This window comes from Phyllopteryx taeniolatus, chromosome 1 (genome assembly GCF_024500385.1).
Source record: "Phyllopteryx taeniolatus isolate TA_2022b chromosome 1, UOR_Ptae_1.2, whole genome shotgun sequence".
Classification (NCBI taxonomy): domain Eukaryota; kingdom Metazoa; phylum Chordata; class Actinopteri; order Syngnathiformes; family Syngnathidae; genus Phyllopteryx; species Phyllopteryx taeniolatus.
Genome location: NC_084502.1, coordinates 19,079,967 through 19,106,159, shown reverse-complemented (window position 1 = coordinate 19,106,159; position 26,193 = coordinate 19,079,967). Strand labels below are relative to the sequence as shown.

The 26,193-nt window shown below is 43.7% G+C and overlaps 1 protein-coding gene across 13 annotated transcripts in view; it reads right to left on the bottom strand.

Moving 5' to 3' along the window:
• The window catches only part of LOC133480178 (microtubule-associated protein tau-like), a 43,259-nt gene that overhangs the window by 4,619 nt on the left and 12,447 nt on the right, over window positions 1-26,193 (bottom strand). For 2 of the 13 annotated variants that reach the window (XM_061777972.1, XM_061777983.1), the window contains exons 2-11: window positions 19,321-19,375; window positions 10,056-10,225; window positions 9,776-9,850; window positions 7,506-7,739; window positions 3,018-3,070; window positions 2,868-2,903; window positions 2,051-2,236; window positions 1,804-1,921; window positions 884-940; window positions 259-566 (exon numbers count right to left, since the gene is read on the bottom strand). In XM_061777972.1, coding sequence (XP_061633956.1) covers window positions 259-566; window positions 884-940; window positions 1,804-1,921; window positions 2,051-2,236; window positions 2,868-2,903; window positions 3,018-3,070; window positions 7,506-7,739; window positions 9,776-9,850; window positions 10,056-10,188 — 1,200 coding nt within the window. In that variant the 5' untranslated portion in view covers window positions 10,189-10,225; window positions 19,321-19,375. The other 11 variants (XM_061777998.1, XM_061777915.1, XM_061777923.1 and 8 more) reach the window with 11 other exon arrangements.

Here is a 26,193-nt window from a genome sequence, read left to right as displayed (position 1 = left end):
GCTGATTTGCATTGTTTACATTCTGGCAATTTAAGAATATGTGGACAAGAAGAAGTGAGAGTTGGGAAGAGTTTCAGAGAAGGGACAAGAGGAGTCGAGTAGACTGGAATGAACTGTAGAGTTTACATTTAGAATGCATAGAGATTCTTAATAAATACTGTACATTTGAATTATAAAAAAATCTGCCAATAGTCAATCGGAATAGAAGAAACATACCCATTTTTCCTCACACATTTAGTATGATAACAGGATTGTTACCTGTCCGCCTTTGGGTTGGTGTTTAAGATTGGCGGTGGAGCCAATCTTTGACTTGACATTTTTTAGGTCAGGCAAGGGTTGGTTGAGAACCTTCAACTGCCGCTGGGCTGAGGACGGCGACTTGGGCGGGGTGCGGATTATCGCAACCTTCTTCTCCTGGAGAACGCTGAAGGACTTGGGCGTGTGGCTGCCAGGGGTGCGTGAGCCGGGCGTGCGGGAGTAGCTTGGGGGCGTGCCAGGTGTGACAGCAGAGGATCCAGGGGTAGAGGTTCCGCTGCGAGCCGACCAGGAACGTCCAGAGTCTGTGCCTGAATTGAAAGAAAAGAGAATCACCCTTTAGAGAGCAGAAGACAAAAGATGTGCGTGATGCTTCATCTGATAATCGTGATGGTGATGATAGGAACACAGGGAATTGTGATGCAAATGTGCTTTTTTTTTAACTTTAGCAAAATAACTTTGCATCCTAGGGAACTAGAAAATAGATAATACTGTATCACCCAGAAAAACACAAACAAACAAGCTTAAAGTTATGGAGGACCTGCCAACCTAACAGTCAACAGAAAAACATTCTATTTATCACCGGATGTTGCTAACGAGGTTATAATGATGCTAAAAGGAGCACTACCTGCCATAGTAGGGCCCCTCCCAGACCTGCAGTCGACTTTGGCCTCAGAGCTGATAGCTAGAGGAGAAGGAAGGTGGAAGGAACGGTGGGATGGGTAAATATGGTGAGTCATCACTTTGAACAGTGCTTCCCAACCTTTATTAAACCAAGACACATATTTTATGTTCGAAAAATCTCATGGCACACAACCTATACAAAAATATCACAAAATGTATCCTGAAAATAATTATGTTCTCATTATAATTCACTCATAAATTGACCAGCTCAGTGGGAAACCTTGGCCTGTTTAGTTGACCACAAAGCTACTATTCTGCTGGATGAATGGCCATAGGTTAATACACAGGTTAATTGTACCCTCTGCCATCTACTAGAATAGGATTTAATTTTTCTTCCCGTCAATATACAATATGTCGCAAACAACCATAGATGAACGAAGATAAATCATTTGTAGTAAATAAATAATCATTTTGGGACGAATCAAGTGAAATTCAATAATATTCCACAGATAACTTGATGATGTCTCACAAGTCACAACACTATGTGGTGGGGAATCACTGACTTCGATTGTTTGGAGACATTAATAAAAGCAAAGTGAAAGCAGATGATTTTTTTTTTGTAGCTCACTGATTCTAAACCACTTTGCCATGAGAAATCATCAGGTGTGCAGGGGGAAATCATCAAATTTGACTTCATTGCTTTGAAAATTATGATTTCTAAGCTCTTTCTGTGTCTGTGGTTATATGTGTTAAGCCCAGATTTACACACACATTTGTGACTAAATTGAAACAAAATCATCACTATTTCAGCATGAATACTTTTTGTGATATTTGTGTTTGGTGGTGTGCCATGACATTTTTCGAATGTGAAATATGTGCCTTGGCTTGGCTCAATAAAGGTTGTGAAACACTGGCATAGCTTACAGGTTGGCCTGGAGGGGGTGCAGTTGTCTTCTTGTTCAGCTGCAGGAAGGTGGCGGGTCAGTGACTTGGACGGCCTGGGAAGAGATGACCTCTTCTCCGGACTACGGTATGCTCTCTCCTGAATGCAAAAAAAACCCCCAAAAACCACACACGCACACACACACACACACACACACACAGAGAGAGAGAGAGAGAGAGTCTGTCATATTAACTACGTGTTTTGTCATTTTGACATTTTATTTTTTACCTTCTCTACCTGTGTATTTTTCAGAGGGAGAGGGCGGGAGCATGCAGTGGAGGGCCGGGCCTCACTGAGAACCGCCTCCACCTGGGGGCTCCGTTTAAGGCTACATGCAGAGTCAGGCCGTGGGGGTTCCTGATCAGAACCGCGGCTCTGCAATGCCACTTTTAACAGAACAGGCCGTGTGGGGCTCTGGGTAGCAGTCATAACAAGATGGAGAGAAGCATGCCAGACAGATGGTGACGTGGCAGACAGACAGATGGAGAAATTATGACATGTTATGGAATGCTGAGGACACCAAATGTGTCTATTTATGGTTTCCTATTATGAATTGGGCAGGCTTTGTAGAGTGAACTCTATCCATCCATCTATCTATCTATCTATCTATCTATCTATCTATCTATCTATCTATCTATCTATCTATCTATCTATCTATCTATCTATCTATCTATCTATCTATCTATCTATCTATCTATCTATCTATCTATCTATCTATCTATCTATCTATCTATCTATCTATCTATCTATCTATCTATCTATCTATCCATCCATCCATCCATCCATCCATCCATCTATCCATCCACAAGCAGGGGTGATTTGGGTCCGAGTGATAAACATAGCATTTTGGGCCCCATTGCTTCAATTTAGAATCCTAATTTTGAGGGCCCCTGTAAGTCATGGGTCATTAGACTGACAGGGGCCTTAATAGCCATCATACATCTCCCCCTTACTGTATATACTAGACAAAACAAACACAATATAAATATGTTCTGTATGAAAATGAATGTACTGCACGCATACTTTGTCTTATTTCTTTACTTACAGATTTTCTCTCTCGAGACAGATGCAAGGACAAAGGCTGGCATGCAAGGCACAATGAGAGACACAAATGAAATCATGCAGAAGAAAAAAAACAAAAAACAAAAGTTTTTCCATGCAATTTAGACAGCAAAAAGTCTGGTGGGTTACTTACAGTAGGTCTCTCCCTGGACTGGTGGACACTTAAAGGCTGAGAGCTTTCGACACCTGTGAAGAAAAAAAATCATTTTTTAATGATCAATGTCAAACAGCAGAGAGTCTCTTGGGAGTGGAGAGTTTCAAATACTGTATTGCCCCTTTTCAGCTTAAAGATTAAATGAATAGTGATGCCACAGTCCAATCCATAGCCGGGTCAACATTGTGGTCAGTCTATTTTCGCACAACAAGCAAAACAGCTGGAAATTACTGTTCACCAGGAAGACAAACCAGAGCAATATACGAGCAGAAAAAAAGCCTAAATATGAGGCAGAACAGGAGAACATTTTGTAAAAAAGGTAAAAGAAACATTACAGATGAAAGGCCTAAATTAGATGTTTGCCAACAAGATGAGCAGCACATGATGTTTGCCAGCCACATTACAACTTTTTGAATTCTAAAAAAACAAACAAACAAAACACCAATAGAGAGAGAGCAGTCCTCAATATCCCAATGACCTAAAATGTGTTGGTACACTTTCGGCTTCATGGTCAAAGCCCCATATCATCTCCAAACCTCATTTACATCAAATCCACTGCCATTTACAGTAGTTACACTCTCTCTATCCATGGTGCAAAATCCTGGCGACAAGTGTTCACCTGCGGCTTTGCGTCTCGCAGAACCGTGAAGCACAGCTGGCCGAGGATGTCTGGCCACCGCCTTGGCTACGCTTTTTCGACTCTGGAAGGCTGAGACCTTATTCTGGTCCGCCCTCCGCATGACGCCTACTACCAGAGAGGAGAGACAAGATTAACCACAATGTGAAACTCACATTGCAATGTGGTTGCCGTGGTGTGGATACAGATCAAGAGCATTATAACAAATCTGGGGGAATTGTAACCTTTTTTCTTCTTCATCTCCTCTTTTGGGCGAAAGCTGGGACTTTTGCGAGTCACTTTACTTCCTCTGCCAGGGACTCGCTTAGAGGGTGTGTCCATCCCGATTATGTCCTGAGTGGCACACTGGATTGGCGGAAGAGCTACGATTTGCTTTGTCATGATAGTTTTGTCATCATCTGCAGCGGAGAGGCATCAAAAAAGGAACCAATTCCCCACACTGCTAGCTTTTCAGATAGTATACAAACAAAGACAGTGGAACCTCTCAAGCCCAATGCGTGGTATCCCGTGGTCACTCAATTCGGAATTCAACCAACATCTACTGAACTATTTGCCTCAAAAGTCACACAAAACTTGAGAGGCTGAACCCGTGTCATGCACGATGACAGCATATGCATTGAGACCTTAGCATCCCTGACAGACTGAGAGGGGACTCACAATCAACACAATACTTTCATAGTTGAGGTACGGTATTTGAATGATTAGTTTACTGTGGTTAACCGGTTCTTAGGCGGGTGGTTAGCACATCCGCGTCACAGTTCTGAGGTTCGGGGTTCGAATATGGGCTCAGGCGTTCCTGTGTAGAGTTAGCATGTTCTGCCTGTTTTTGCGAGGGATTTCTCCGGCTACCTCGGCTTCCTCCCACATTCCAATAGCACACTTCTTAGGTTACCGTAATTGAAGACTAAATTGTCGGTTGAAATATGAGTGTGAATGGCTGTTTGTCTATACTGTATGTGTTCTGCGATTGGCTGGCGACAAGTCCAGGGTGTACCCGCCTCAAGCCCAAAGTCACCCGGGCTCCAGCAGCTCACCCACAACCTTAATGAGAATAAGTGGTTCAGAAAGTGGATGGATGTATAACCCGTTCTCTGAAACACCTTGGCATTACATCATGTTCATTCATTGTTTTAAGTGCTTTATTTTTATGTTGTACTATAACTATATATGTTAACTTAGTAGTTAAATTATTTTTATACTTGTATGCGTGAATTGGACAGGTGAGACCTAAAAAAAAAAAAAGCCTGTACAGGTAAGAAACGTTCAATAATTGTAACAGTTTGATATTGAAACTCCATCATTTACTGTAGTTTACCGTCGTATTTACTATTGTAATTGTACGTAGGAGGTCGTCCAAGTTTCCAGAGCGGATTGTGTTTTGACATTAGAGGTTCCACTGTATGTCATAAAATATTAATTCTGGGTACCTTTTGAATCAGTCCAGCTACTGTCTGTGTCACAGATGGAAATTTTCACCGTAGCTTCATCATTAGCGGGTTGACTGCTGTCTTCTACCTTCTGACCTAAGTCTAAAGAGGTTCTGTCCTGCATTCCCATCTTCTTCTCCTCTTTCACTTCAGTTGTATCATCTGGGTCAACCATCTCCTCCTTGTTACTAGTTTGTTGCTGTTGCAGTGACTCATCATCAGAGCAGGCATAGGGGCTGCAAAAATCGCTCTTAGGTTGCCCAAAACTGATGCTTTCCTTTGCCGCGGCCGACTGACCCACTTCCACCACTTCTGGCGCACCCTGATCCACTTTGGGGAGCACGTGCATGTAGGCATCACAAATGATCTCTCCAACAACCTCTCTATCATCGTCTTCTGCTTCTTGTGCTTGAGGTATAATTATGACTGGAAAGGGAAATTGTGACTTTGGTGAGCCTTCCTGTAAGTAGAGTGTACTCATTTCATCAGAGGGCTTAAGGGCTTTAGGGATCTCTTTCTTTTCTCTTGTTTCTGACCTTGCAGGTGTCCTGGGATCACTGAGCAACTTCTTGCAATCTTTTTCATGCTCAGGTTTCTCTATCTGTTCCATAGTAATCCCACTAGGCTTGATTTTTGTTACAGTATCACCCGAGATATCCCTTGTCTTCTCTCCAGAAAGATGTGTTTCTTGGGAGGTATTGTCTGGGCTTTTGGGCGAGGTGAGAGTGAGGTGGACCTCACTTTCAATTTCTGTAGATGTAAATACAAAGTCACTGTCTGGTGGGACAGGAGAGGCCTCTCTTGAGGGGTCTTTTTCAATGTCTACTTCGGGAATTGCTGGGATTTTTATGTCACCAGGTAAACCGCTCCCCAAACGAATCAGTCTGTCTTTTGGACTGGTCAATGGGATTCTGAGGCAATCCGGTTTCATTATACTCGTCACAGCCTTTTCCAGTCCCTTAGCCAGTGAAGGTGATTTTTGTGATGTTCCATGATTAGAAACTTTATTATCTTGTAATTTTTGATCATCTTCAACTTCAGCAGCTCCAGGCTTGTCCACTTGGAACGCCATAGTAGTGAAACCAGGGTAAGAACAGTCATCAGGACTGGGTTTGTCAGCAGGTGAAGGCATTGGCCCAGAGTACTCATTAAAGACACTGTAGCCCAGGTCCTCCAGCTGTCTTTCTTCACCCATCAGTATTAAAGTCTGCTCCCCAAGGGTGAGCTTGGCCAGAGATCTCCCCACCAGAGCAGCTACTATTGGACTTATGTTGTCATGCTCTTTCTTCTGCAGGGAGGGAGGAGGGAGGACGCCTGCCAGGTCCAATGTTTCACAGCCAGTGCTTGATTGCTCATGAGAGGGTAAAGATGTTTCTTTCTCAGGTAACGTTGGGATTGAGGCATATGAAGGCATCACAGAGGAGCATCTCTCCATAAATTTGTCGAAACTTCCACTGACTGGACACAAGCTTTCAGAAAAGGTTCTTGAGTTCTGTCCCTTCGCTTCCCATCCTGGTGAGAATTCACTTGAATTGAAGTACTTCTGTTCACTTGCACTTGCCTCTGTTTCTGATGTTGTGACCAACTCAAAGTAGGTTTTTGAGCCCGACCCCACAAACATATCTTTTAACTCAGCACCACATTCTGGAATTGATTTGATCTCTAAGACAGTATGCTCTTTGTCTTCCTCTTCTGCCTCGTTTGTTGCATACACACAGGTCTCCATTCTGGTACTTTCTTCGGGTTGTGCTGCGAGTTTGGAGGACACTGTACAGTTTTGCGCAGAGTCTAGAGTCAGAGACTAAAAGCAGCATCCACAAAAGCTGGGCAACAACAGCCAAGCCAAGGCCTTGTGCACACAGAAGCAGAAGCTCTCCAAACACACGTTGCAGTGCAACAAGGAGGTCACAGCAGCTACGCTTACCTGCACAACTGAAATGAAGGCATGAGTTGCATGATTTTAGATGACGAAAAGTAAGGGTACACAAATATTATTGAACTCCTATTGCAATATACAGTATGTGAGTTGTGTCAGGGGAAAAAAAATCACTACTGGTTCAGAAAGCAACCATACAAGTCACCGTTCTTGGGACTGCACAATAATATTCCGCACAAGTGTGACAAGTGCTACTTGCTTTTGCAATGTAGCTGGCAACACACAAAGTACAGCCATTGTCAACCATCACTTGGTTGATACTCTAGTCCAACAACGATCTATGTAAAAGCAAATGCAATAGTGGAAAAGCAAAAAATAATGAGGATGGAGAAGCAACAAAGCTGCAGGAAGCAAGAAATTATGCGCAAGATATTTCTCTGATATGTTTGTTCAATCACACACATGCATTTACACTCACACACTCATACCGATGGAGTCACACCTTTGCACATTGTACCCTGACAAACCTTTTCTTGATGGACTGTGGTCCCTGTGATGACTTCCTCCATTGAGCACCTCAGGTGTTTGGGCTAGCTCACAGGCCAAAACCTGCGCTTCTGTTACCAAATCTTTCTGCTCTAACAGCGGGGTGCCTGGTTGCTCACATGTCACTTCCTCCTGGCAACCAGCAACTTCCTCCTCCTCATCCTCATCCAGCTGTTGTTCCTCCACAGAGGAAGCACTGACAGGCTCGACTTTATCTTCTCAAACAAGGGAATTGGGGCAGGTGGGTGAGACATGGAGGGATCTGGGGTTACATGTATACACAAGACATTTGGATGTACGATGGAGATGCATACGATGCAATCAACAAGCCCTCTGTCCAGTGAAAAACTAGTGGATACAGCGAATAACTTGTAGAGTGGGAAGGAGAGTTGTGTCGCACGTGTCACTTTTTGACACTCTTAATTGTGTCTAAAAAGAAGTTAACAACCGTGTAAAATTTTAAAATTAAAGGAAACATGCACATTTTCAGCATGGTGTACGAATGGTTAAGCATGTCGTACGAGTGGTTAAGCATGTCTGCCTCACCGAGGTTCCGGGTTTGAATCTCTTCTCCGACCGTCTCCTCTCTCTTTTGTTTCCTATTTATCTAGTACAGTATCTCCCTTAGTTTGGTTGATTTTTACATGCAGGTTTTTTGCATCGACACTTTGTCATTGGTGTTTTATTTTCTTCGTTGTGTTTTTGCGCACCATCTGACGCTCTCTTGGTTAAATAAGTCTTGTTACATCCCTCATTTTTGGTTGTGTGCTTTGTGGTCCTATTCTTGTTAATACGTGCCATAAGAGATGCAGCCATAACGACAAGGTGCAGAGCCATTTTGAGCATCAAATCTACATTTTTCTTTCAAAGCAAAGTACCCGAGCGTCCAAAAAGAATAAAAGCATTAATTGTTGGATGTGGCACTTCAACACCAAGCTGCCAAATACGACAACACCCCTCAATTAGTGTGCGGATCCTTGCACGTGGTGCATACAGCAGACACCTCAGCAAACAAATACACCTCTCTCCCTTGACAAATTAATGATTGAATTTATCCCGGTTGTCAAAGGCTAATGCTAAAATGTGCCTCCAACAACAACACTGCAGCTATGCTTAGCTTTTGGATTTGACATGTTTGGGTGGCACTTAAAAATAGCAGATCTTTGTCCAGCCTACCTGCCAAGCCACGGCTAAAAAAAACTCAGTGTGGCTGCGGTATAATATAAATAAATAGTAAATGGCTTGCTTAAAGACACATTTTTGGAAATGGGCAGCTCACAAAAAAAAATCCTTGGCTAAATAATTTCACATTATTGGGACTATTTAGTTTTATAATAGGCGGCACGGTGGGCGACTGGTTAAAGTGTCAGCCTCACAGTTCTGAGGAGCCGGGTTCAATCCCCGGCCCCACCTGTGTGGAGTTTGCATGTTCTCCCCATGCCTGCGTGGGTTTTCTCCGGGCACTCCAGTTTCCTCCCACATCCCAAAAACATGCATGAATTGGAGACTCTAAATTGCCCGTAGGCATGACTGTGAGTGCGAATGGTTGTTTGTTCCTATGTGCCCTGCGATTGGCTGGCAACCAGTTCAGGGTGTACACAGGCCTCCTGCCCGATGACAGCTGGGATAGGCTCCAGCACGCCCGCGACCCTAGTGAGGAGAAGCGGCTCAGAAAATGGATGGATGGATGGATAGTATTATAATAATACATTATTTATTAGGATACAAAATCAAAGACTCAGTTTTCTCTAATATGACCCCTTTAATTTTGATTACAAATGTTGTTGAGAGATGTAAGATTTCGACAAATTCCTAATAGTACAATGTCAGGGCATTCGGCCTTAGCACTTCCACTGCAATCCTATATTATGCATTGAGATACTTTCATCTAGTGTGTTGTGTACTGTAGTTGGCTCCAAGCATATCCATGTGATGTGACCACAGGATAGCAGATTTGGGTGATTGCATGACACCATGCAACATAGAAATGGTCGGGAAAGTGTGTTACTTTATCCTGGAGGAATAGAGAAGATGTCACGAGAGAAAAGCTGACAAATGAGATGAGCATGGAACCAAGTGTAAACATCTCCTGGTACGACATGGTGCAGATGAGAAGACGTGGGTCAAAGTTAAGAGGAAAGACGAGTAGTGGCTGACATAATCTGTGTTCCTATGCTTCTGTTTACTCTCACCGCCATTCACTCAACCATGCGGCTGGTCTGAGTGGCCTAAAAGTGTGCATCGAGTGTACCTTGTGCCGCTGGCCCCATCTGCTCAGCGGATGGAGAGGGAGGAGGGGAGGGAGGCAAATTGGTTGAGTCATCCACTGTGGAGGGAGAGAGAGACACACACACTGACAAGACATGGGTGGGAGGAAGTCAATGAAAAGGCTGTGCTGAGGTGCGTTTCATTCGCTCGGATACCACCAGCGGGTGATGTGGGACACGTATATCAACGATGGCACAATACAACCAATCACATATAGCCACAGACACAGGTCTATTGGACAATCTAAAACATCAACTTCATACCTGTGGTACTGGGATGCGCAACTGCCCCGGCGTTATATCCATTCTCTCGGTAGCTGTAGGCCGAAAAGCCATTCTCGCCATTCTCTTGGCCGTTGGAGGCATAGTGCTCCTCTGGCTGTTGACTGTCTGCCATGCCTGCCTGCTGGGATACCGGGGAGGGGATGGTTTACCTGCAAAGGGGGAAACCGATTGATTGAGACTCTTAAGAACGCGCTTACGTCAAATAATTGCGTGGAATAGTGGTTCGATTTCTCCTCCTCTCTCGCTTCGCGTCGTTTGTTTCTTCTTGCCATTGAGTGGATAATGAGAGCAACAAATGACGGCAGGAGAAGTGGTATCCAGTGGTCTCTCTGGGGACAACTAGAGGATGTGGATTTTGCTGATGACCTCCCTCATAGACAAGTCAGATACCGTCACTTAAAACTCTACACGAATTGGCCTTAACATAGAGTATACCCATCAACGACAAAGGCACTTAGAATAAATGCAACAAATACAAATTACATTTGGAGGTCAGATTTAGAAGTGGAAAGCTTCACCTGCCTGGGAAGTAATAAAATAATAACAATAAATCAGGAGGGGCTGACACAGCTGTAAGAATAAGAATTGGCAAAGCAAGGGCAGTCGTTAACCAACTAAAGAATATCTTTCATTCAACTATTACTTTATATCCCTAATCCCTCAGATAAAATATTATGTTCTCAACTGTTAAACCAGTACTACTGTACAGGACTGAAACATAGATAACCATAACCATCACTAGAAGAATCCAGACATTTAGAAACTTCTGTTTGCATACTGTGCTAAGAATACTTGATCAAGATGTGAAGAGCAACCAGGAATAATGGGAAAGGACAAATCAGCAGTCCATAGAATAAGAAATACTGTAGAGACACTGGTGCTGGCTAGGACACATGCTTCGCAAACAAACTCAAAACATAACAAGGGCAGCACTTAGCTGGAACCCACAGGGCAGAAGTAATTGGAGCCGTCCAAGAAATACCTGGCGATGGCACTAGAGCAGGGGTGTCAAATTCATTTCAGTTCGTGGGCCACATTTACCCCAATTTGATCTCACAATATTTGAGGCTTAAAAATCCATGAATAACAACTATTCAAAATTTCCCCCATTGTTTTGGTGCAAATAATTACAAGTACTGGTCCTTTCACAAAATATTCAGATTTATTCATTATTGTTGCAAATTTTGTTGTAAATCATATGAGCAATCTGAAATCTTAACAAAAAATGATTTCACCGGTATTATAAATCAGTGAGCGTGCACCATTCAGTTAGGCCTTTGTAAATGTATACGTAAAAATATAAGTTGTGGCAGTGCATGACAATAACAAAAACGTTCCACCAAACCAACCTTTTCTGAAGTGAAGCTTTTGACTGAAAATTTTCTACAGGAGGTATTTATTTTCACAGAACTGTAGCGCGAAGGTGGCACACCATTTTATATTTGTGTGCTCTGAAACTTGGCATCATCTGGTCTTCACCAGTGCATCAATGCCATTTAAGTGTCTACAGTCCGCCCTCCAGTGGACAACATTACCAACAACAGTTACAACAGAAAAATAGCAGCGAATGTGTTCTCCATTCCCACAGGCTGGATTGGACCCCTGACGGGCCGGTTCTCAACTGCGGGTCGTGTGTTTGACACCCCTGAACTAGAGGCTGATGTTCGTAGGTTGGGCTACACCTGAAATGGAGAGAATGGCAATCTTGTTGGTGGCCATGTCCAAAGAGGTATAATAGGCCTAAATCAGAGCTTTGATTTCAGCACCAGAGGGAGCAAGGAACCACACCACCAGCTCAGCAGAGACTTTATCTGATCTTTTCATGCTAACAAAAATGAAAACCTTTAGTTATTATATTATAAAGATCGCAGTTACAAAAATAAATAAGTAAAAAACTTAAGCGTTTCATGTAAGATGCAATGCCTTTAAGAGTCTTCACTTCTCAGTGTAATTTTAATAGAATGAGTGAGAATGTGCGTTGTTAATTCTGAACACAGCCACAGCCCCAGTCATAAAAGGGTGTGAACACTTGTGCAACCACATTATCTCAGTACTTCTTTTATGTACAACCCCAATTGAAGTTGGGACGTTGTGTTAAACATAAATAAAAACAGAATACAATGATTTTCAAATCATGTTCGACCTATATTCAATTCAATACATTTGCTGATTATAGCTTACAGTCAACAAAACCCCTAAATTGACCATTGATCCATTTTTTTCAGCACTTGTCCTCATTAGGGTCCCGGGTGAGCTGAAGCCTATCCCAGCAAACTCTAATTCATTGAGCTGCGCCTGCTGTATATGCAGTACATTTTCTCTTGATGTAGCCAGATTTTGCAGCTTATTTGTTGCTCTAAGCGTGTGAATGAAAGATCAAGAACAGACTGAGCTGGGATGTACAACCCTAATTCCAATGAAGTTGGAATGTTGTGTTAAACATAAATAAAAAGAGAATACAATGATTTGCAAATCATGTTCAACCTATATTTAATTGAATACACTACAAAGACAAGATATTTAATGTTCAAACTTTATTGTTTTTAGCAAATAATCATTAACTTGGAATTTTATGGCTGCAACACATTCCAAAAAATTCACAAGCAAAGATGGGGCGAGGTTCACCTCTGTGAACAAGTGGGTGAGAAAATTTCGAACAGTTTAAGGACAATGTTCCTCAACGTACAATTGCAAGGAATTTAGGGATTTCATCATCTACAGTCCATAATATAATCAAAAGGTTCAGAGAATCTGGAGAAATCACTGCATGTAAGCGGCAAGGCCGAAAACCAACATTGAATGCCCGTGACCTTCGATCCGTCAGGCGGCACTGCAGCAAAAACCAACATCAATGTGTAAAGGATATCACCACATGGGCTCAGGAACACTTCAGAAAACCAATGTCAGTAAAAACAGTTCGGCGCTACATCCGTAAGTGCAACTTGAAACTCTAATATGCAAAGCAAAAGCCATTTATCAACAACACCCTTACACGCCGCCGGCTTCTCTGGGCCCGAGCTCATCTAAGATGGACTGATGCAAAGTGGAAAAGTCTTCTGTGGTCCGACGAATCCACATTTCAAATTGTTTTTGGAAATTGTGGGCGTCGTGTCCTCCGGGCCAAAGAGGAAAAGAACCGGCCGGACTGTTATGGATGCAAATTTCAAAAGCCAGCATCTGTGATGGTATGGGGCTGTGTTAGTGCCAATGGCATGCGTAACTTACACATCTGTGAAGGCACCATTAATGCTGAAAGGTACATACATGTTTTGGAGAAACAGATGCTGCCATCTAAGTGATGTCTTTTTCAAGGACGCCCCTGCTTATTTAAGCAAGACAATGCCAAACCACATTCTGCACGTGTTACAACAGCGTGGCTTCGTAGTAAAAGAGTGCGGGTACTAGACTGGCCTGCCTGCAGTCCAGACCTGTATCCCATTGCAAATGTGTGCCGCATTATGAAGCGTAAAATACAACAACGGAGACTCCGGACTGTTGAACAGCTGAAGCTGTACATCAAGCAAGAATGTGAAAGAATTCCACCTACAAAGCTTCAACAATTAGTGTCCTCAGTTCCCAAACGTTTATTGAATGTTAAAAGAAAATGTGATGTAACACAGTGGTAAACATGACCCTGTCCCAGCTTTTTTGGAATGTGTTGCAGCCATAAAATTCTAAGTTAATGATTATTTGCGAAAAACAATTAAGTTTATCAGTTTGAAAATTAAATATCTTGTCTTTGTAGTATATTCAATTAAATATAGGTTGAATATGATTTGCAAATCATTGTATTCTGTATTCTTTGTTTCTTCCCATGGGCTCACCACCTGTGGGAGGGGCCATAGGGGTCGGGTGCAGTGCGAGCTGGGCGGTGGCTGAAGGCAGGGACCTTGGCGATCCGATCCCCGGCTACAGAAGCTGGCTCTAGGGACGTGGAATGTCACCACTCTGGCAGGGAAGGAGCCAGAGCTGATGTGTGAGTTTGAGAAGTTTCGACGAGATATAGTCGGACTCGCCTCCACACACAGCTTAGACTCTGGTACCAGTCCTCTTGAGAGGGGTTGGACTCTCTTTCACTCTGGAGTTGCCCACGGTGAGAGGGGCCGAGTAGGTGTGGGTATACTTATTGCTCGGCGCCTGTACGTTGGGGTTCACCCCAGTGGATGAGAGGGTACCCTCCCTCTGCCTTCGGGGCAGATTGGGAGGAACGGCCTCCCCGATCAGAACCCGAGCGGTGTACTGTTATTGGACTTCTGTGCTCATCATGGATTGTCCATAATGAATACCATGTTCAGGCATAAGGGTGTCCACACGTGCACTTGGTACCAGGACACCCTAGGTCGCAGTTTGATGATCGACTTTGTGGGTCGTGTCATCGGACTTCCGGCTACATGTCTTGGACATTCGGGTGAAGAGAGGGGCGGAGCTGTCAACTGATCACCACCTGGTGGTGAGTTAGCTCCGATGGTGGGGGAAGATGCCGGTCCGACGTGGCAGGCCCAAACGTATTGTGAGGGTCTGCTGGGAACGTCTTGCAGAATCCCCTGTCAGAAGGAGTTTCAACTCCCACCTCCGACAGAACTTTGCTCTGAGGCGAGTCCGAGTGGACCACGTTCCGCGCCTCCATTGCTGAGGCGGCCGACCGGAGCTGTGGCCGTAAGGTGGTCGGTGCCTGTCGTGGCGGCAATCCCCGAACCCGTTGGTGGACACCAACGGTGAGGGATGCTGTCAAATTGAAGAAGTAGTCCTATCGGGCCTTTTTGGCCTGTGGGACTCCTGAGGCAGCTGATGGGTACCGGCTGGCCAAGCGGAATGCAGCTTTGGCATCATCTGGTCTTCACCAAAATCGAAGAACTCCTCAATTCCACCGACACGTATTCCCATGAGGAAGGAGAGTCTGGGTTCTCTGAGGCGGGCTCTCCTATCTCTGGGGTTGAGGTCACTGAGGTGGTTAAAAAGCTCCTTGGTGCCAAGGCCCCGGGGGTGGATGAGATTCGCCCGGAGTTCCTAAAGGCACTGGATGTTGTGGGGCTGTCCTGGTTGACACGCCTCTGCAACATCGCATGGACATCGGGGACAGTGCCTCTGGAGTGGCAGAGTGGTGGTCCCGCTTTTTAAGAAGGGGGACCGCAGGGTGTGTTCCAACTACAGGGGGATCGCACTCCTCAGCCTCCCTGGTAAGGTCTATTCAGGGGTGCTGGAGAGGACGGTCCGTCGGGAAGTCGAATCTCAGATCCAGGAGGAGCAGTGTAGTTTTTGTCCTGGCCGTGGAACAGTGGACCAGCTCTACACCCTCAGCAGGGTCCTTGACGGTGCATGGGAGTTCGCCCAACCAGTCTACATGTGTTTTGTGGACTTGGAGAAGGCGTTCGACCGTGTCCCTCGGGGAGTCCTGTGGGGGGTTCTTCGGGAGTATGGGGTACCGAACCCCCTGATACGGGCTGTTCGGTCCCTGTACGACCGGAGTCAGAGTTTGGTCCGCATATCCGACAGTAAGTCGGACTAATTCCCGGTGAGGGTTGGACTCCTCCAAGGCTGCCCTTTGTCACCGATTCTGTTCATAACTTTTATGGACAGAATTTCTAGGCGCAGCCTTTGCGTAGAGGGGGTCCGGTTTGGTCGCCTCAGTATTGCATCTCTGCTTTGTGCATATGATGTGGTTCTGTTGGCTTCATCAAGCCGTGCTCTACAACTCTCACTGGAGCAGTTCGCAGCCGAGTGTGAAGCGGCTGGGATGAGAATCAGCACCTGCAAATCTGAGACCATCGTCCTCAGTCGGAAAAGGGTGGCGTGCCCTCTCCAGGTCGGGGATGAGATCCTGCCCCAAGTGGAGGAGTTCAAGTATCTTGGGGTCTTGTTCACAAGTGAGGGAAGAATGGAACGGGAGATCGACAGTCAGCTCGGTGCAGCGTCTGCAGTGATGCGGACTTTGTATCGGTCCGTTGTGGTAAAGAAGGAGCTAAGCCGAAAGGCGAAGCTCTCGATTTACCAGTCGATCTACGTTCCTAGCAGAAAAAAACCAAACAAACATACAAGCACACCTCTCATATCCTCCCACTACTGATAAGAAGCCTGTTTTTATGGCAACCAGATCAGGCCCTACAGAGGTCCAGCAAATGAGTGAGATTATCTCACCCCAGCCCAATCTTATTGGACCAAAACACAATCCTGCAATCTAAAGTGCAACACAATACATAGTGTTTTGGCACATTAAGCCAATGGGCGCAAATTCCCACAGGTGTAGACCAAGATTTTGCAGCGGCAACTGCTGTAGTGCTACTTACTTGCATGACAATCTGCTTATAGTGATCATGCCCACTCCAGGAAATAGAATCTTACTCCTGTATTGTCATTGTATGGTGCAGATACAACAAAATTGGAGTGTGACTCCAACTTTGGGGTATCAAGAATAAAAAAAAAAGCATTCTATAAAATAAAAGCTACACTAACAAGACTAACTTGTGCGAGAAGTGTTACGTGAGAAGACATCCCAGCTGTTGCCATGGAAGAAAACGGGTCCACTATCATGCTGCCTCCCCTACTATGACCTGATCTCAGGTGCCATTAAAACATCATCATGCTAAAACAAGCTTTAAACCTGATTCAGCAGGCAGACAGACAGGTGTCCTCCTTTATTTTCTGCACACGCATTGCCAAAAGACAACACCCCCCCCCCCCCCCCCCCCCACTCCGCTGTGCTTAACCTTACCTTCCTGTCCCGCCATAACCCTAATCCAACCTCACCTCCCTCCCCCTCAACTCCACCCTGATCTAGGTCACTCGTCATGCCTCCACAAAGTGCTCCAGACATTGGAATGTCACCATCTATTTAGCGGGGAGTCTCTGGCAGTGTGTCTCAGTAGGCCAACCTTGCTTTAATCCTCTATTTGTGTGTGTGCGCGCGTGTGTGTGTGCGTGTTTGTGTGTGAGAAGGAGCTTGGTCTGGGTTTTCATGAGTGTTTTCTTCACTTAGATGAGACATTTATTGATCATTTCAAATGTGATTTTGCATGTATTTTGAGATATTAATTTAACAAGTCAAAGACAACCTACAGCAGTGTCCTCCATTGCTGTAGCTTATTTGGACCATTGATGTCTTATTTGTAGACCAAGATTTTGCAGCGGCAACTGCAAAATAAAACATAAAACCATCTACACTAATGAAATTTTAGAAATGTTTAGTGTTATAGTGCGGCACGGTGGACGACTGGTTAGAGCGTCTGGCTCACAGTTCTGAGGACCGGGGTTCAATCCCCGGCCCAGCCTGTGTGGAGTTTGCATGTTCTCCCCGTGCCTGCGTGTGTTTTCTCCGGGCACTCCGGTTTCCTCCCACATCCCAAAAAGATGCATGCAATTGAAGTCTCTAAATTGCCTCTTGGTGTGAATGTGAGTGCAAATGGTTGTTTGTTTATGTGTGCCCTGTGATTGGCTGGCAACCAGTTCAGGGTGTACCTCGCCTCCTGCCCGAAGATAGCTGGGATAGGCTCCAGCACGCCCGCGACCCTTGTGAGGATAAGCAGCTTGGAAAATGGATGGATGGATGGATGGATAGTGTTATAGTAACAAGCACGTTTTGGGCTCCTCATCACCTTAACATCGCTACCTGTATGTGTCGTACTGTACATTATGGAAGGGTGATGTGATTGATTTTGAATAATATTACATTCTGGTTTAGAAGTTTTAAAACATCCAAACAGGAAAATCAGAGATGGATTGGATTGGTGCGGTGACCTAGTGGATTCTCAGCTCCTTTCGGGCACTCATTGGCCCCACCCACACTGATGTCAGCGTTCCCATGGTGATTCGCGCTTACAGGGAGGGAGGAGCTGTTGTGGTCAGCAGAGGATGCTGGCAACAGAGATTGATCTTTCACCATGTTATGGATACTGAAATAGGTCACTGGGTGCTCCAGGCCTCGAGCTGACGAATTGGAGGGGATATATTTAAATCCAATAAATACACGTATTGCTGGTTGTATCCTTATGTTGGTGGTAATTCATTTATTTATGTTTGTCATAAGAGTCATTGATTGTGTTTTAATTCTTGTGATGTAATAAGGCAATATTGTTATCATTATTTCCACAGCTAACCTTCGTCTGAGCAAACAGGACTTTCAGTCCAATTTGACCAGCTCGTGCTACATAGATTTTTTTTAAACCTCTGAAACATCATCTGCTGTTTTCTAACAAAAGCATCTTATTCACTCCAGCCATTATAATGACTGCTGCCGACAGTTGGCATAAGACACTGCAGCCCTATGTGCCTTCACCAACAAACACCCTTTAATTGATGCCCTCAAAATGTATCTGAAAGGCCAAACCCACAAGAACTGTCAGGCTGTAAGCAAACACATTGTTAGAATGATAATTACAGGCAAAAAGAGAAGAACTGTCAGAGGCACGGCTGCATTTAGCCACTCGCACATGCACATAGTTTCCTGTTTTGCAGCTAAAACAAAAGCCTAAAGTTATTAGACTCCAGGAAACGACCACTTTTTGCTGGTCATAAATATGGTCGTGTTCTCCAAGCATGAGCCCCTAAATTCCCGTCTCCATGATTGGCAGGACTAATCATGTAGCAGCCACTTAAATGAGTCATGGGAAAAGTGTGAGTGTGAAATGTCATGAGTCCAGTGCAACATATACCGTCTGGCGGCAGGCCAGACTCCAGCCCCCCATGCAGACATTGGTCCTGACCAAAATAACTATGGGACAAAGTGCCAAGACAGCTCGAGACTTGCAGTCTCCTGTGAGTGCTACTAGGAGGTTGCCATCCTAATGACTAACAGATGCATTTCCTTGACAACAAATGTTCCTTATCCAAGGAAGGAATCCTCTCATGACAACATGTACCAAATTGTATACAGAGAACCCACGCTATTCGTGGGGGATAGGGAACTGAGCGAAATCTGTGAGTAATTAACGCCCCCCTCAAAAATGTTTTATACTGTACTGTAATTGCCTATAGATGCCACAAGATGATGGCAAAGAACTACTATAGTCTAAATGAAGGTCTACAACTCACTTCAACAGTTCCTAGGGGCCAAGATGCCACCAAATGGCTTCAAAGCAATACTGTTATTGCTTTGACCTGAGCATAAAAACAGCAAATAGGTGGAGTTTTAAGTGAATAACTGAGAATAGGTTCCAAAAAAAGTATCCACAAATGGGCAAACTTGCCAATTATAATGTGATACACAGGCAGTCATTTTTACCACAACAATAGAAGGGATGTGAAAGCTTACCAGACTTGAAGAGCTGCCTGCACTGATGAAGCTGAACCGTCTGCTTGGATGTGCTCTATGAGGAGGATGGAAAAAGCAGGAAATGCATGTTAGGAGAACTGCACGGACTGTCCCATAATCTCATCAAAAACACAACGAAACACATCACACACAATTGGTGTGTGTTTGATTTTGCTTTGCTTTGTGAATCTCCGAACAACATTGTGACATAATAATTCTTCAGAGCACACGTTGCACATTTGCCTACCTCTGGTTCTTGATCATATTGTTAACAGAGGCGGTCGAGCTCAGGGCCTGGTGACCAGATCTGGCCGCCACACCATGTTATTTGGCCATCTAAAGCAAGTAATGTGCATCTACTTAATGTTTCTTGTTAAAATCTGTACCAAAATTGCAAATTGTCTAGGGCACATATAGACAGAAAATCATTCACAGTCACATTCACACCTATGGGCAATTTAGAGTCTTCAATTAACCTACCATGCATGTTCTTGGAATGTGGGAGGCAACCGGAGTACCTGGGGGAAAAACACACACGCACGGGGAGAACATGCAAACTCCACACATGTGAGGCCAGATTTGAAACCAGATCATCAGAACTGCGAGGCAGTTACCGACGTCCACTGTTTTACCCATAAGTGACATCACACACATCTGGACACGCCCAGAGCTGCCATGAAGAAGATCCACACGTTATGTTCCGGTGCTTTGTAAGTGTGTGAATAGAGAAATTTGATTGGTCGCCAACATCAAATAATGGTGAACTACTGTGCTGTGCGTGGCTGCAGCAATACAGGTGGGAGGGACAAGGACTCATTTCACCGTTTACCAGCACCAATTTGGAATCAGAGCAAAAAGGCAGAACATTTGTCAAGAAAAACGACGGAGATTGTGGCTTTCACAATGTCCAGCCATCTTCAATACGTGTTGAAACATTTCATTTTTCAGGTAAACCTTCCCCTTTGTACAAAGAGAACTATGTTGACTAACCTACACAATTGTTGCTGGTGTCTGCTACTTGTTACAAAATGACTGTCCTGTTAGCATGAGTAAAGGCTAATATATGCCAGTCAACTTCCTCTCTGGTTTACTTATTCTCCTTTCCCACTCATTGCGAATTGTTAAAAATTACAATTATCACACCATGTGTGGCAACTGAACTAGGAATCAAATTGAGTCCTTGTGGGTGTTTGCTATCACTTAGCTTTAGCAACATTAGCATGATAGTGAAACAATGCAATACGTCAGTGTTGCATGGTTGCGTACGCTGCCTTCGCTATCATCTACAAATAATAAACTTGTTAAGTTGACAACATCATGTTCCTAATTCAATCAATATTAGACTGAATACTATTGATGTACAGCAGCTAAATGAACTGGTGTCCCCCCAAAAATATCAATACATTCAACATATCTAATACAAGTAACCAAATACAGACATTAAATAAAGTGTTGAGCTTAATTTTCATTTGCCGATTTCTCGATGTCAGTTACCATTTATTTCACTGTGCGTAGCAATCATTGTTGTTTATGACGGTCACTTTGTCATTGCATTGTGTCGATGCCACTACAGTACATCCAAAGTTTCCCTATTCTCTGTTCTATTCTATTCTAACTCAACTGTTATCCAGAGAAAACAAACACGAATCGGTCTCCTTGTCTTTCAGTGTAAAGCTAGCTTATCATCCAGATCTCGACCTCCAAAATGGTGAACAAGCAAACAAAACGATCTATATGGTTTCAAAGTTATAACGGTCCTATGAGGGAAACCATAATTATAACGTGGTACGCGGAAAAATGACTGACAACCCTGAGTGATGAAATGATGGTAATTGATGAGCGATCATACTAAGGTAGAAATACTTTTCTGACTTTTACTACTTTACTGAATGGATTTAGGTAATAAAAAAAAATCCAGCTGTTTACCTAGTGATTACAAGCGTAATCACTCGGCTTGCCAACTGCATAGAATCCACTGCAGAGTTGTTATGTAAAGTTCTTGGAACTGTTCATTGTGGCTGTGCGAGGGTGATGATTTAGAGCTTAAGACACATTTGCGCGTTTCCCCTCTTTTGGGACGGTCAGGATGTCGCGCATTGAGTATCCTGCTGAGGTTAACGGAGAGTGAATAGAAACAGTGACTCTGGAGAGCAAATCGTTTGGCTAGTATTTTGATGCTTCATGGCTTCTGTGCCAAAAGAGAAAAGGAGTTCAAAAAGGAAGTATGCCATCCAAATCTACAGCAAAAATATAGTAATGGATTCTTCTTGCTTAATCTTAAACCTAAAATAATCAACTTTTTCTGGAAAAGGTTTATTAGCCGATACTGATAACGGCTTATCAGGTCCTGATTAAATCCAAAGCACATCTTTTAGGCATCTCAGATTGAAAATGCATGACTACAAGGTTAAACAAACACAAACTTCCTCCCGAGTCCCTGGGAAGGAAGAACACTGAATTTTGCTCCCCATCTTGACATCAGTCTTGACCTCCTGGAGCAAAACACACGAGGATATAAGGGGAAATGCGAGGAGATGGGGGGCCGAGGGGTGTATTTTCGGGAACTGGCCTAATCCTCAGATTTGACTTGATCATTGGAGACGCAGGAAATGAATCTGAGCAGCTTGAAAAACCTTGCCTGCCAACAGGCAGAATATGTGTGTGTGCTGTGGTGGAGCTTTTGATTTGAGCTGTGCTCCAGATCCTGATTTAAAACTAAACGTACTGTATGTGAGATTATTTAAAAAATCATTTTACTTCTTTACAAAAAACAACAACACATTATCAGAAGGTGCAAAAGAACTGAACTGTATAGTTAAAGAAACTATAATTAATAAGTAATTTCTGTTTTGTTTCTAAATACATCAAATATGTATGAGAGACGGTGGCCGACTAGTTAGAGCGTCAGCCTCACAGTTCTGAGGTTGTTTGTTTATATGTGCCCTGTGATTACTTAGTAATCATAACTTGGCCCATTTCTACCACTACATGTGCAGTTGGCCATCAAGCTATGCCTACAACCTGAAAAAAAATGCATCTTCCCTAAAGTGTTATGCCACGTGTGGCGCATGGAGTGAGGTGATGGCGAACTGTATGGCTCTACTGCCGGCCTGCGGGCCCGCTACCAGCGAGTAGCCGCTAGCAGGCTCACGGACTGGTGTTGGGGCCCGTCAATACTCCACAGCCTCGCTCCATGCATTGCGCGTGGGTCGACACAACAGAGACACTTCAGGGAAAGTTACATGTGTATCACGTTCACTAGTCCATTAGCTAGCTAGCGAGCTCACTAGACTGGCGGCGGAGTTGTCTAATACGTCAACGCCTCGCTACGGTCTTGTATGTGAGTGTCCCCATAACTGAGACACATCAAGGAAAGGGAACTGTTTATTAAGCACAGCGGCATACGTTATTCATCCTGTAGCCAACTACAGATATTTGAGCACATACTGTACAAACCTATTTGATTGACAGCTGATAAATGACCGGGGCATATTTTCAGCACATTCAACCGACATGCCTACAGCATCCGAGCGCTGGAAGGAGGTCTCTATTTTTCACAATTCTGGAGCCTCATTTGATATAGGCTAGATTTCATAGATTTGTTCAAATTTGCCAGGCTTGTTAACAACACTGTTGTCTGTGATCTGTCAAAACATTTTATCTTCTCTTTACAGGGCTTGTAAGTAGAAGTACAGATACTAGTGAAGTCGAAGCACTGTAAAAAGACTTTGAAATGTAGTTAAGTACAGTAGTAAAAAGAATTTGCACAATGAAAAATAATACTGACATACAAAATAGTTTCCCTCTTTTATTAACTTGCATAGTGCTCGTAATAAGAAGAAATCACTTGACATGCTATCAAATTCTGTTTCAATAGCTATGTTGATGGAAACTGACAAGCAAAAAGTGGTAAATTAGCTAATAACTGAAAAATATACACTTGTTTTTTTGTTTTGTTTTTAGATATCAGTTTTAGATTGTAGAGAAAAAAATGTAAAACGTAATAAATATTTGAGTAAAGTACAGATAAATGAAAAATCAACTTAAGTTCAGTCACGAAGCATTTGTACTTGGTTGCTTCCCACCACTGCCCAATATTATTATGACCACTGCTTGTACCGTCACTTTTAGTGAGACACGCCACAGATAAGACAAGCCTCCATCTTTATCTATTTCACCCCGAACATTTGCCATTACGTCTGCCTTCCCCCAGCTGTGCCTGCCGTGCCTCACTTTGGTCAGTGCTCTGACAGTCCTGGAGCATCACTCTCCAACACGCACTGCAGGCGTTCACTGCCCGGACAGCAACCTTTATGTTAAACATTAATTCCACTCTGGGCATGCTAAACAGGACTTCTGCTTTTCTCACTTTAAATTGTGGGCTGGTGTCCTGTGTAAATATTAAACATTTCATCTTGGGTAGCTGTGAGAGACATGGGTAGAGGACTCGAGTCGCACGGCTTAAGTTGACAATTTGAAGACTTGGAACTTGCAAGGCTAAAAGTTATTAAAGACTTGAATGACTTGGCATTCATTGGACTGTACTGGACTGATTTGAACTACATGACTCATGTTGCCTGTTTGCATTTTCAAAATTTGCTTTTTTTTAAGATAGTGTGCATTTTTCATTCATTTTTATTTTTATTATTATCATTATTATTATTTTTAAAAGAAGTGATATCATAGTTCGGGCAAACCTAGCAACCCACCAGTGGGGCATGATGCAGAGTGCAGGGGCCACCTCATGAAGCAAGTATAAGAGGAAGTGCAAGGATTACGTAAAACAAAAACCAAAATCAGAATCAGTTTTATTGACCAAGTATGTTATGTATATATATATAAAAAGAGAATGGCACCATGCAATGTTTACAATTTAAAAAAATAAGAGACTACAACTATAACGTCCAACAGTTTAGCTCACTGATAGCTGGTCAAACATTAACTAAGCCTCATATTGGTTATGCATTTAACATAATAAAATAACAGCTAACGCGGAAACTGGTCTTGGCACTATTAACTATAAACTAACTAATAAATGTGATAGTGAATGTGTTCGAACAGCTAACTAACACAAATAGAAATACTGAGTGCAAAGTGGCTAATGTGCAACTATGTTGCGACTTAAGATTGTATGACTTGACTTATGATTTGTGTAACCCAAGTAATAACTTAACTCGACTTGCTTGAAATTTAGTGAGGACTGGACTTCGCTTGCTTGATTTTTGCCACAGTAACTTGGGACATGTTTGAAACTTCAAGGAAAAGACTTGAGATTTATTCCCAACTCTGGTGAGAGGTTATGCTTCAAACAATGCTTCTTTTGCAACTCCATGCATTCAACTTTCCAATTCAAATAAGATACTGACTGACAGGAACAAGCAGCAGTGTTGATTCCAAAACAACATGCCTGCCTTGAGCGGGCTTTGCTCTGTGACAACCACGCTTGACACGCCGTCACTCCTATTGGGTGCCTAGCAGCAATCTGCTGCTACCCGCCAACAGCCCACATGCCTTCATCAACCTCTCACCACATCACTGTCGCCATTCTAAATGTTGCATGCAGCGACTAAAGACGACTGAGTCAATGACTCGACTTGAAATTCCATCCATCCATCCATCCATTTTCTACCGCTTATCCGGGTTGGGTCGCGGGGGCAGTAGCTTTAGCAGGGACGCCCAGACTTCCCTCTCCCCACCCACTTCATCCAGCTCTTCCGGGGGGATCCCGAGGCGTTCCCAGGCCAGCCGAAGGACGTAGTCTCTCCAGCGTGTCCTGGGTCGTCCCCGGGGTCTCCTCCCGGTGGGACGTGCCCGGAACACCTCACCAGGGAGGCGTCCGGGAGGCATCCGAATCAGATGCCCCAGCCACCTCATCTGGCTCCTCTCAATGCGGAGGAGCAGCGGCTCTACTCTGAGATCCTCCCGGATGACCGAGCTTCTCACCCTATCTCTAAGGGAGAGCCCGGACACCCTGCGGAGGAAACTCATTTCGGCCGCTTGTATCCGGGATCTTGTTCTTTCGGTCACGACCCACAGCTCGTGACCATTATTATAGACATTAAAAAGGAAATGTAAATATACTAATCACATACTATAGTCACATTCTGCAGTCACAAGTGAAAAACAAGTACAAATTGAAATGTATAAATATGTATAATAATATGATAATATAACTAGTGTCAAACACAGTAACAGTTGACAATTTTCCTGGAAGACTATGGAGTGTGTCTGGATATTTGGGTGAATTCATACAGAAGAACATTTGTGAGGACAGAGGTTCTGAAGCTCTTCCACACCAAACACATCTGTGCATGTATACAGTCCGTTTAATATTTTTATACATAACTCAGTGGTATAGTCCAACCCAAAAATGACACTTTCCTTAATAGGTATGTCCCAAAGCTTTTGACCATGGAGTGTGAGTCATAATGATCAAAAGGTCATTGGAACACAAACAGCATGGACAGCAAAATATCAAAATTGTTTCAATCAGTTCAAAGAGGAGTTGATACAACAGAAATGAGGGTGCTAAAATAATCGCTGCAGTAATTTTTCACCTCTTAACCAGTATATTACTAACTGGTATTACAAGGTAGTCACTCCTTATTTTTCCATTTGAGGGCTTTGGGGGGAGGAAAAGATGAAAAGAAAAAGATGAGATGAAAAGGGCAATGCAAGCACAAATGGCTGCACACCCGGTATCGGGGGATGGGAGCTACAGTACATTAAAAGGACAGAGTTTGTCGGCCACATGTATTCAGTTCTAAGATAAAAGCTATCCAAGAATTTCCTGAAGCAGTTACAACCCCAATTCCAATGAAGTTACTACATTGTGTTAAACATAAATAAAACCAGAATACAATGATTTGCAAA